General features: G+C 41.1%; 1 protein-coding gene across 1 annotated transcript in view; it reads right to left on the reverse strand.

Moving 5' to 3' along the window:
• The window catches only part of ACER3 (alkaline ceramidase 3), a 72,913-nt gene that overhangs the window by 10,853 nt on the left and 48,761 nt on the right, over positions 1-13,299 (reverse strand). Inside the window, exons 4-6 of the mRNA XM_075592663.1 lie at positions 7,556-7,608; positions 2,991-3,072; positions 1,028-1,063 (exon numbers count right to left, since the gene is read on the reverse strand). Of these exons, the coding sequence (XP_075448778.1) occupies positions 1,028-1,063; positions 2,991-3,072; positions 7,556-7,608 (171 nt within the window). The remainder of the gene's footprint in view (positions 1-1,027; positions 1,064-2,990; positions 3,073-7,555; positions 7,609-13,299) is intronic.

Below are 13,299 nucleotides of genomic sequence, written 5' to 3' on the forward strand. Positions count from 1 at the left end.
AAAGTTGCGGTTACTTCAATTTCTCATTTTATTATTTTATAGTTGTATTAAACAATTTTTATTTTTCAGCTTTGCGTTTGTGTGTCTTGTCTGTGCTGGTTTGTGAGTCTATGCCTGTTAAGATTTTTTGTTAGCTGTGTTGCACTACATTCTGTGTTCTTTTCATTTCATGTTCCCCACCATACGGAGGAATCTACATCAAAACAACCCTTGATTACAAGTTGTCATCATTGGGACTGGAACTATTTCATCTGGATATCCAGGATTAACTCCTAATTGGACTAATTAGGCACCGGTATCTCTTTCCTTTTGTTTCTGGTTTTTATCTGATTGTACTCTGTGTCCCACCAGGCTGCCTCAGACCCCATGGGGGTTGCTCTTAATTAGAGTTTACTGATTATCACTCCATCATTAGCGCTATTCTACATCACTTCTTTTTTCTTTACCAGTGTACAGGGCTACTATAAAGGAAGCAACCGAATACCTAATGGTGTCTGAAGAGCCGGAAAGTAAGTTACTCAAGGGCTTGATTATTGTTCTTGTGTCAAAGGCATTAGCAGAAATATTCGGCAAGAGGGCACCAAGATTGTGTATGGCTTCAAGATGAAGACCTGGCTTTGGCGTTGGACATTATGGAATATAAGCTTCTGTTGAGAAAAGCTGAACAATTCAGGTGACTATCTACCTACAGTCCTGAGAGCATCACTACGAATGAGGAAGTAACAGGGGAAACTAGGAATGAGAGAAAATGGCGAAGGAGAATGAGCTTCCACAACAGCCTTCATGTGAATGCTCAACTACTGGCTCGTTGTCTTCCAAATTACAAATCAGGAACAGCAAAGAAAAAGCAAGTCTTGCAATCTGCTTTAAAAGGGCATTCCTTCAGCTCATTTACAAAGTAAGTTATTTTTGAGGGAACTGCAAGTTGAAATGCATCTCCATCGCTGTTGAAATGTAAAGGCAACACATTTCTCATAACTCCCGCTCCGATTTTGTTTTGTGACCCAAAATGTATCAGCACACTTACTTGATGAAATAAAGGGTCCTTCAACCGTAAGTAAACCTGAAAAAAATAAATATAAGCTATTAGAATAGGTTAAGAGAGGGCAACACCCTTACCCCAATAGTTTGTCATCACATGATTTACATTAATGTCAAATGTCTGTCACCCTGGGAACTGAGGCTGCTCTAGTCTAGTATTCTGTTCCATGCGGAGCGCCAAGCTGACAAACACTGCCCAGTCTCTACAGTTGACCAATTAGAAAAAAATGGTTTGCTTGATTTTCAATTCATTACATACCACGGTTTGAGAGGCACACAAACCAAACATACAAAAAAAAAAAAACAACTATGCATTTTATATATTGGGCAAGCTATGGGAAGGATAAAGGTTTGTGGGCTACTTTTGATGGAAGAAATCAAGTGAGCTTCTTTCCATAACCACTATGTCCTAGTGATTGTATATTGTACGTTTCCTTTTTTTGCACACTAATTTGATTTATAACGTATGTATACATCACGGTACTGCATTCACATGACACTTGAGGTTCTTCATTGGAACTATCGCACGGATACCCCCACTGAACTAAATGGGAAGTCCTGTGCGATAATGCCCCGACTGGCACTAGTTTAATACATAAACCCCATTGACATGTATATTTAACAAAACAGTTTCTCAATCAAGAGGACTTGCATCATTCTGCAAATGGGTCCGTTTAGCTGGCTCGCCATAGAAAACACTAATTTAACCCCTTCAGTGCCCGGCAGACCCACAAATAGACTAAAGGCCCTGATGGCACTGAAGAGGTGGATGAGAATTACTGGCGATACCCAGTGCTCAACAGCGCAAAGCAGGCTCCTAATGTCTTCATATACTTAAGGTCAGATAAAGGCACTTGTATGTTCTCATTTGCTATGTACCTATGGCAGGCTCCTCACCCCTACCACATGCAGCACCTATCACCTGAGATCAGACTCCAAAAGTATCTGGCCGCTCCTCCTTCTCTTACCGTGCACCCCAAAACTGGAACAACCTACCAGAGACTCTTACATCCACCACCAGTCTAATTTCTTTCAAATCTAAGGCTGTCACACATTTTAATCTGGTCTGTAACTGTTTCATTCGCCCATAACATATATTTTCTTTAACTGTGCATGCAATGTCTTGTATATAATGTATACCCTGTTCATTTATGTAACTGTATTATTTGTCTTAACTCTGTGCCCAGAACATACTTGAAAACGAGAGGTAACTCTCAATGTATTACTTCCTGGTAAAATATTTTATAAATAAATAAATATGTCAAAACCAAAAACACTTTATTTTTTTTTAGAACCACACCCAAAACATGGATATTTTTCCAACCAAAAACACCAGTGAAAGTGCCCACATTACTTCACCACCCACCTGAGTATATTTCAAATGCAGTACTTGGATTTCTATTTGCAGAGTCTTTAGCTATTGCCTACCGATTTGCACCCCGAGTAGTTGGGGGTATAGGAGGAGAGGATGTTGGGAAGTGATGAATTACTTCGAATGGATGGAGAATGACTTTGTTACATTTGCCTGTAAATACCCAATATTACGCTTGCTTACAAATGTATATGGAAATTTTACTGGCTTTTCAAAAGCCAGAGCCACAGTTAGCAGGGCTGCCTGAAATTGAGAGACTTTTGCCCAATTCTAAAACAGAAGCATATCACAACCATTACAAACTAAATGGCTTTACCCATGAGATATTCGGGCTTATTCAATGAAGAGCGATAGTGATGATTTAATGTCACTGCCTGGAAATGCCCAACGACTAGAAAGGGAGATTTCTCACAGTGACACCAAATTAAATAAGTCCCAATGTGTTCCGTACCATCCAACACTTACATAAGCGCTTGAGCCAAACATAATGGAGGAAGTATTTCTATATCTTTGGCTCAACCCGTTGTTTGCAAGTTTAAACTTCTCCAATAAAACTTGATAAAAACCCATCACTTACGGTAGTTACTATTAAACTGAAGAGTATTAATATAATAAGCAGCAAATAATTGTAGTTGTTTTTGTTCTTGAAACATTCATACCTGAAACAAAATACAGAACATTCAGTTTTAATATGTACCGTATTGCTACAGTGTAACCATTAGCAAATATCATCCTTCATTTACAATACTCCCAGAAGCCCTCTAGTCAATATGCTAGGACACCTGGCTTTCATAATGTAAATATTGTTCAAGTCCGTGACCGGTTCTTTTTGATCCTCCAGTTTGTGAATGATGCATGATGATGCCCACCTCATTATGTGAAGCACATTATCCATTGTAGGATTTAATTAGTTACTCACTGCTTTGCTAAAAACAATTATCTTGGAAAATAAGTACCCATCCCACTGGAGAACCCAGCAAGAAGGGTGGAGAGAGAAGGCACTATACTGGCCTCCATCTACAATACAGCGACATCACACACCAACCCTAAAGGGAAGGGAAACCTCTTCCTGGTAAGTTTCATCTTACCATGATTACAAAGTACCTTCAAGCAGCAATCCCACATACCCAATGTATACAGAACTCGAACTAGGGTGTACGCCGGAGTGGAGAACCCCCCACTCCGATAACCGAGCCAATAGAAAGCCGCAGTCACGGGGTGAGGGTAGAGATGATGTTGCAGCTTCCTTTTAGACGATCATTTAAGTGCCCAGGAAGTAACAGCAACGACTAAACCGGTATCACGGAAACCAGGGGGCGGGGTTTGTCCCTGGAGCTAGGAATAGCATGATTTAGCTCAGGAGAAAGCCCCAGATATAAAATCAGTCACCGACAGATTTATTTTATTGCAAATATGTCCCCTGTAGAGTGTAACGTCATGAGCAGGACACCCATTGCCTTTTGTATCTGTTTGTACATGTTTATGTCATTTACATCATCTCTCTGTAACCCCATTGTACCACTCTGCAGAATATGTTGGTGCTTAACAAATAAACAACTACATCAGGGATTCCCAGAGGGAACATATTGTTTAAGCAGCCACTAGATGGCAGAGTAAGTGTATTACTTTACGACAATCAAGAAGTGCAGAAATTGTGGGAAAGGATTTATACAAACACGGGGCTCATAGCATCAGGTGAAAACTGAGAGCAGAGCAATCACGTTCTCTTTTAGCTGCAATCTGTATGTAATTTATTGAAATACAGTACATACGCATTTACCATTACACCCTCTTGAAAATGGAAAGATAATCTCACAACTGAAGAGGTACAACGTATACATGGATCCCACCCACACAGAATCCCCGATGTGCAGATAATTGCAAAAAAGAAAAAAACATGATCATCTCTTAAGCAATTTCTCATACTCGCTCCAAGTTCTCTCTATATACCACTTCAATTATAAGCTCTTTGGGGCAGGAACTCCTACTGCTTACGTTTATGCTTGAAGCGCCTATTCCAATTAGATCTTATTATTTTGCTGTGTATTAATGCTGTGATGCACTATATCAGGGACGGAAAAATCGTGGGTGCCTAAAATCCCCCCTCCACCCCCCCCCATGGTGCCTGTGCCGTGCGCAGTGATGACTGACCCGATTCATAAGCCAAGTCTCTACTGCGCATTTCAGTGAGTGGGGGGGGGGGGGGGGGGTGCGGAGAATCCGAGAGCTGGGGGGGGGGGGGGGGAGGGGAGAGAGCTTGTCAGAGGTGTCAAGAGCTGAACAGTGTGTATATATGTGTGTATGTGTGTCTCAATGTGCGGGTATTGGAGAGCTGGGGATGGGGCTAATCAGTGCAGAGAGCACCAGTGCGTCACAAATATATTTTTCACTAGATATTGTTCGCACAATGGGAGAAGCGCAGGGATTCACTTTGTGCGTCACAAATACACACCGAGATACAAACTTATTGGCACATAGTGACAGCGCCGACTACAGGTGGGGAGGGGTAGTCCGAATGCCTCCACAACTAAAAAACGCTGGCTCCTAAAAAACACGTCTGGCTCCTATTTGATATATTTTTGGCCAGCCCTGCGAAATACAGACATGCAAAAAATACAATAAAGGAATTTCGAAAAAAATTGGGGTACAGATGGGAGGGCAGGGGTACTCTAAACAGTAAAAAGCAGGGGATCAAAAAAGTTGAGGCATTCAGGTAGCTAGGGGTTCATTATAATTTATCCACCACTAAAATGTCTTTGCAGTGAAAGCATACTTCTAATTCATTCTGTGTGTAGTGTGTACATGGCATCTGGTCTCTGTCAAAACAAAAACAGCCTCATGTTTGTTTTTCATCATTTTTACAGTTAGGCTTTTGGACCCAAATTTGCAAAACAATTAAATGTGTTAAATTATGAAACCATTATAATGGCAGGGAAGGTGTTACATCACTTGGGGCTAGATCCATAGGGGCCCATTAACGCCATTATTTGATAACGGCCCGTTATAAGCACGAACATCCGTTATTGTCCCAGAGGTGCTAACTATTCATCCCAAGCCCAGTACAAAGGACTCGGGGGCATCCCTTTCGGTTGGAGGAAAGGAGATTTCACCAGCAACAAAGGAAAGGGTTCTTTACAGTAACGGCAGTTACAATGTGGAATTCATTACCCATGGAGACTGTGATGGCAGATACAATAGATTTGTTCAAAAAAAGGTCGGACATCTTTTTAGAGAGGAAAGGTATACAGGGATATACCAAATAAGTAAACATGGGAAGGATGTTGATCCAGGGATTAAACCGGTTGCCAATTTTTGGAGTCAGGAAGGAATTTATTTTCCCCTTAAGAGATATCATTGGATGATATAACAATGGGGTTTTTTGGTAGCCTTCCTCTGGATCAATAAGTAAGTATAGATATAGGATAAAGTATTTGTTGTCTAAATTTAACAAGGATGAACTTGATGGACCTCATCTACTATGTAACTATGTAATATCCACCAAGCTAATTATATAGTAAAAAAAAAACAATGCCCGTTGTATCTCATTAACATAGGCTTAATGCTAACTTGGCACTGCCGCACGTTAGCGTAAGAAAAACATGACTTGTGTTAAGTATCTCGTACCTAAAAGGTGGTGATACTCCCATTATTAAATGAGAGCGAAGATAGAGAGGAAGAAGTCTCACTCGCTATTCCTCCTGCACATACCCCAGGAGTAATACCTTTATGTATGACTTAAAGTGAACGCAGGGATTTACCCCGGCGCTGGTTAACGGCTCTGTGGATATGCGATGTTAGATGGAACGCCTCTTTTGCATTGCATTAGCACTAATGGACGTTATACTCAACGCAATGCTCTTTCTGGCCAAAAATGTGACAACCGAATGTTAGTGAGCTGAAAAGATTCACATTCATTCTTAACGAGGGGTTAACTTTGTCAAGCGCCTCGTTAAGTCAATAAGGGACCTCGGTGGATCTGGGACTTTAAAAAAATAAATATATATATATAAATGTTACTATATGTTGCAACTTTAACTTCTATCCAAGGATTGTTCTACATAGTACATCTTAAAGAGGTCATCAAGCCATTGTAGGAGCCCTCATTGTAAATTTGCACTATATTTACTAGTTCACAGGCAGATAAAGAAAATACTTTCTATAAATGCACCAGGACAACCAGCCCTAAATCTGCGCTGTACCGGAAGCTTCTGGACAGGTGTGGTCAACTCCAGTCCTCAAGACAATGCAACAGGTCGGGTTTTAAGGATATCCCTGCTTCAGCACAGGTGGCTCGATCGGTGGCTCAATCAAGACTGAGCCACCGATCGAGCCACCTGTGCTGAAGCTGGGCTATCCTTAAAACCCGACCTATTGGGGAGGCTTGAGGACTAGAGTGGAGCACCCCTGCTCCAGGACACTTGTCCAGTTCGCTAAATACTTTTTACGGCCAGGGAGAGGATTGCTCAGGGCAACTTGGAAACGGAGTTCCGACACCTTAGGAGAACAGTAAGGAATTCCATTAAGGGATTATACAAATGGAGTTAAAAAATGGGAGTTGACTTAAAAGCTGAATAATTTATTTTAGTTTAGATATAAACAATTTTTTTGCGCCTAGGGGTTTCGGCACCTTTCAACCTACAAAAACACTGCTAGGATTGCCACTTTAAAAAAAGCTATGAATCAGAGCAAACCTTTATGGAGTCTATGATAACGTAACAGATCTATATTGTTGTAAGGCTATCCCCTCCAAAAGGGTAAGCCCAAGATGTCACAATTAGAAGCGTTTGTTCTACAGAGAGTAGTGATTGGCAAGCAAGAATGTCATCAAAAATGTATAGAGCAAAACAAAATGAAGAATACAAAAATGCAACGTGAAAAACGAAAACAAGCTACTGGAAGCACTGCATTTGAAATGGCTAATAATAATAATAATAATAATAATAATAAATAACCTAAATAAATAAAATAACCTGTACCATGATTAAGAGAACCCCAAATCATGTCATACAAAGAATAATAAGGTCACCTATATTCTGAAGGTAAGCTAGGGGCATCACGGTCTAAAAGAAGTCTGAGAGCTACTGCTGTATATAGAGAGCCCCGACATGCTATCACATACTATATTCGTTCAACATTACTCACAGACAGTAGACGAAAACACTGCAGCTGTAGATCATGGGCAGCTCATCCAACAGCTGGAAATGACAAGACATAAAAATGAGAAGTTAGGGTAAATCACTGTTCAAAGTCTCAAAAAAAATGCACAGTACTGCACAGAACAGCTTCGCATCAGGGGTCAGAAGAAATGTTACAAACGCGACACCAGATTGGTTCAATATGGATTTGCCTTGCACAAAAAAAAAAAAAAAAAAAAAAAAAAGAGAAGATTCCAATGATTAAGGCTGCGTCCAGAGGGGGGAGCCCCGTGCTCCTCTGCGCTGACGCCGAGGCTCGACTGCGCAATCAGGAACGATTGCATGAACTAGCAGACGAGCCAGCGTGCGCGATCGGGAGGCGGGGCACTGACGTCACTGGGCCAATAGCCTGCGAAGCGCCAACGCGCCGTGATGTTGACGCTGCTTTGCTCTAATTTGAGGTTTTCAGCTGACAGCGCGCTCAGAAACAGGTTCTGCTGTCGGCTGAAAATCCCTGCGCCTCAGCACGCCTGCGGGAGCCCCCTCTCAAGACATCCTTATTGAGGATGACGAGGCTCATCGGGGAGCCTCTGCACGGCTCAGCACGGCTCCCCCCTCTATGGACGCAGCCTAAGATTCCCGCAGGAATTAAAGGTTGGAATTTATTAACATTTGTTAAAAAAAAAAAAAAAAAGAAACAAAAAACACATTTTCCTTATTTTTTTCTTTTCTTTTACATTTGCAATGGGAATTGGGAATTGGAGTAGTGGGATGGACGGCTGTTATGACTGGATGACCTACAAAAGGTACAGCTGGGAGATATGAAAACATAAGATCGTTTCAGTGTAATAATAACAAATGCTCATAAGTCGCAGCAGATTCAAAGGAGGCAGAACAGCCAATGTTACATCGATCTTGCCACATGTCCTTCTCCCACAACCCCAAGGATGGCAGCACTTCGTTCTTTTCAGTGGATCAGTTTGGTGCGTGTTGGCCCCCTTCCTCCTTATCCTTTCCCCACCCGTATCTGATGTTCAAGGAGATGAAGAACGGCCTTTTATTCATTTTAACACTTAATTTGGTTAAAAACACATTCAATGTACATTATAAATAAAAGAATACCATGAAAAGTTAGGTTTTTTTTGGCAGATCTTTATTGCAATACATATCATTATGATAAATGTCTCAACAGCAGTGTGCAAACTTCTTTTGGTTATTGCCCAACTATACCTCAAGTGTGAGGGCCAATTTGACAAAGGGACACACCCAAGGTAGCGACAAAGCAAAGAAGAGAAATAAAAGGACAACCTGGAAGAGACGGATCCAACGTGGAAGAGACGTATCCAACGTGGAAGAGACGGACCCAACGTGGAAGAGACGGACCCAACGTGGAAGAGACGGACCCAACGTGGAAGAGACGGACCCAACGTGGAAGAGACGGACCCAACGTGGAAGAGACGGACCCAACGTGGAAGAGACGGACCCAACGTGGAAGAGACGGACCCAACGTGGAAGAGACGGACCCAACGTGGAAGAGACGGACCCAACGTGGAAGAGACGGACCCAACATGGAAGAGACGGATCCACCATGGGTTGCTTGACAGATCGAATATTTTTATATTCCGGCGTCATGGTATGATGGAGTACAGAGCACTTCTGTTAAAGTATATTGAACGCTTTTGAATGTTGACCTTTGATTGGTTTCTTTAATTTTGTTTTACTCATATTGAATATCCCTATTGTTATGTTAAAGAGGCAGTCCAAGCAGCTTAAAGAAAAAAAATATATATTTTAATATATGCAGCCTTTGATTATCTTTATAGAAAACGAATTACCTAAGCTGCCGATTGATTCGTTCTCCCGTGATCGATCAGCAAAATCCTGCTTCACAGGGTTCACTAAATGGCCGCCTTTCCGTTTCAAATCAATCCTTCAGTCAGTGTAACTCAGCAGCTACAATGTATTCTTATATTACTATAGTAACATTATCTATTGTTACAGTTTTCAGCTCAAACTGCTGGGAATATTGGCAACACATGATCCTAAACAGGAAAGTGTTACAAAGATCTTGCACTGCTGGGGAGGTGGGCTATAAACCTGCTATAGAAATCAAAGGATTATTGGTATATTAAAACTCAAAAAATGGCATTAAGAGTTGAATTAAAAATAAATATGGAGGTAGTAACCTTTATCTAATACTACAGAACTTATTTAATTTAAAGAAAACATATACAGGTATGGGATATTGCTTGGCAGTCCCAGGGGGAGATGTAACATTTTTTTAATATAGAATTTAAGCAGTTGGTCTCCGCTGCTGAGCCTTGTTAATTTCAGCTCTGGGGACCGCCTACTTCCGGAGAAACTTACCTGCGAATTAGGTGCCCAGTAGCTGCTCTCGTCAGCAAGCAGGTGTTCACATGTCCTCTGTTCAGATACTTCCCGGCCTGCGGGCGAATAGGAAGCTGTGATGTAATCGGTGTGGCTTCATATTGGCCCATGTGACACGGGAACTTTAAACTTGAAATCCCTGCTTCTGGAGCTGGATTAGCTACCGGCACCTACTTCGGAGTTAAGTAGCCCTGGAAGTAGGGGGTTCCTGGAGTTGAAATTAACTGCGGTCAGCTCCAGACAGCCTATTTATTCAATTGTGTTTGTTTTTTGCTTTACATAGTTTACACTTTTTTTTTGTTGTAATTGCTGATGGGGACTGCTCCTTTAAGATAACTGCAATGTACAACATAGGAGTTATTTCAAGATCTGAATTGAATGTCGTACCTATACAATATTTAAAAACAAACATTGGTTTTTTTTTTACAAACAAAAAAAAGTGATAAAATAGATTGAACAAATATCGCATATTTATTGCGGTAAAGTCCGCGGAGTAGGTTTCCAATAAATCTGCATAGATAATCCTTCATGTATAAGCCGATAAAATCGAAAAAAAAAATAGATTGATAAATTTGAAATGAGCTGAAAGAGCGAACAAACAAGTAAACGGGTTCATTGTGCAGGTGCCTTGGAGTGCTGCAAATGTTGCATCCGATTGCCAGCCGTAGGAGACACTACTGGACAGACCGTCATTGCAGTTAAAAAAAAAATCGCACATTCACGAGTCACGCAGACTTACAAATGCTTGGTGCAGGGGAACTGGGAGGACTGAGAAAAAGAGCAAACACTGTCTTGTGTGCATGAACTGAATACAAACTTTCCATACAACCTACAGAACAAATCCTTATTGTGTCAGTCAGAACCTAGACAAGGGGTGGCCAAACTCCAGTCCTCCAACACGGCAGGTTTTCAGGATCTCTCTGCTTCAGCACAGGTGGCTCAATCGGCAACTCGGTCAAAGACTGCACCACCTGTGCTGAAGCAGGGCTATCCTGAAAACCCAAATTATTGGCGACCCTTGAGGACTGGAGTTGGCCACCACTGATCTAGACCAGCAGGCTCGATGCCTAGTTGGTCCTCATCTGCTAGGAGCTTTCATTTAGAACAGCGGCATGGTAAACTCTGCATAAGGAAGACTACATTTTGTTTTACATAATCCTTATGTTGCTGGAAGGTCCTACAATTTATTTGCAGCACCACGTGGGGGCTTGATTTGCACCAGCATTTCAGATTCATAAGTCACAAGTCACAATCTGTCCAGCCTACTGTATGTGGCTCAATTAACCCCTTCACTGACAGAGAAAACTGCAAAGCCACATGATTCCAATACCAATGCAGAGAGAGAAAAATAACAACCATTTTTTTTGCTCGTGTGAATTTGATTGCAGACGCAAGGTAACATGCGTCTCTTACTGACAAACGCTCTAGGTGAGGCCGAGAAGTTCAGAAAACTCCTCTCTCTGGGGAAACATTTATTCCCCATTACTTTTGGAACAGTCGAGTTCTCCTTTAACATAGGGTATGATTGATCTTCAGGGGAAGCAGCCCCAAAAAAAATAAATATGTGAGGACCTTGTTTCTGTTAAAGACGGGGCCACTTTTTATACTATCAAGAGGAATTCCAGACCTGGTTTATAAAAAATCGCAGCAGCATCTAATGGAAAAAAATCTTTGGTGCAACATCGGAAATCCTTCTGTCATCCAATCTCCTTAACGGGTTTGATGGCAATAAAATGTTAGGATGCCACGTTGGGGTGGGGTTAAGGGTCGTCAGTTGATGCATTTTCCTTCTTGATGCCCCTTTTATACAGGTCTTAATATACCATATAGAGTGTGATTACTTCCTCGAAGAAAAATGGTTCTCAGTCTTCTGGTAAGATTTGTGACTCCGACTCATTCTTTGGGGTTTTAATCATCCTTGAAAAGGTGTATATAGTATTATTGGTTTTTGAATGACAGGTGACTAGATTATTTCTTGGGATATATATGTGCAGGCTTTTGCTATACCATTATATGAACATGTATTTAATTGATAAGATAGAATGATTTTGGTGGTTTGGTTGATGTGTACATACTGTATATTTTCTTTTTGTACAACAGTTTTGTTCTCCTCCCAATTTCCCACAATTTTACATGTTTTCAAGTTGTATCTTAATAGGACTAATTTTTCTTTCCCTATGTAAAGGTTATTTTTCTTGTTTTCCCGATTTTTCCATCATTCCACATAACGATGCTTTTCAATAACGCGATGACATGTCATTGTTATTGACGCTCCTGCACGGCATTATCGTTTTTTAATCTTTTCTCCATTTTTTTCTCTTGCGTATAAATAACCCCCGTTCCAGCCTTAATGGTTTGCCCTGTTAAAAGGTCCAATTGGACCAAAATGTAACCATTTTTTTGTACTTAATATTGTGAATTTATTGCATAATCAAAATAATCAAACAAGATTGTTTGTTCCCGTACTTACTGTAGGCTGTCTGCACATCCAGGAGACACCAACTCGTTTTTGTTTAGCCTTAATGGTGTGCATTAATATTACTTTTTCTTTTTTTGCTTATACCACTTTAAAGGAGGGGTCACAACGCTGTGTCAATGAATGAATCGGGTTGACCTTTGCTCTGACTTTATATTGTGAAGCTAGGAGGCAAACCAAAGACAGGAAGGGTTGCGAGTTGAGAGATGGATGATTCTGACACAGATTTTTCCTTGAAGTAACTTCCCTTGTAATAGGCTCAGACAACGTAATGGGCTCGTATGATACAATATTATAAAAACTTACGACAAAATGCACTCATTCTGGTCATGCCCATCCCATCCTTATTGTCTGTCAATTCTGCAACTTCCTATATTTTTTTTATATACAGTCACTGAGTAAGAAGGGGAGGGTATTGTAGTTTCAATAGCAGTGTCATTAGTTTCAGCCAGTCTTGACATTATCTGTGTTGGTGGGCGAGGATACTGATAAGAACGTTGCCGTTCCATGCAGCAGTGTATTTCTCTTCACGCCTGTCCATGCTGTGCCATCCTGTTAACCTCACACTGCGTTCGGAAGAAACGTTTCGCTCATACCAGGCTGGAATGTTCACAGTTTCTGTTGAGGTCTTAAAGTCCAACATGAGTAAATAATGAAAACAATTACTTGGTGAATCACGAACAGTAAAAGCCAACACTTGTGTCCCCTTCGTGTCTCAGATGACTCGACACAATATAGTAGATCACGGTTTCACGCTTTTTCTTCAATTACTACTTAGAAAAAAATAGAACATGCACTTAAGAGCTATTTCCTCCTGGCAACAGTGCCATGAACAGGCTAGCTATGATCACATCGCCCCGGCCTGCGACATCAGGAGACAGCATGTC

This window comes from Ascaphus truei, chromosome 3 (genome assembly GCF_040206685.1).
Source record: "Ascaphus truei isolate aAscTru1 chromosome 3, aAscTru1.hap1, whole genome shotgun sequence".
In the NCBI taxonomy this organism is placed as follows: Eukaryota; Metazoa; Chordata; class Amphibia; order Anura; family Ascaphidae; genus Ascaphus; species Ascaphus truei.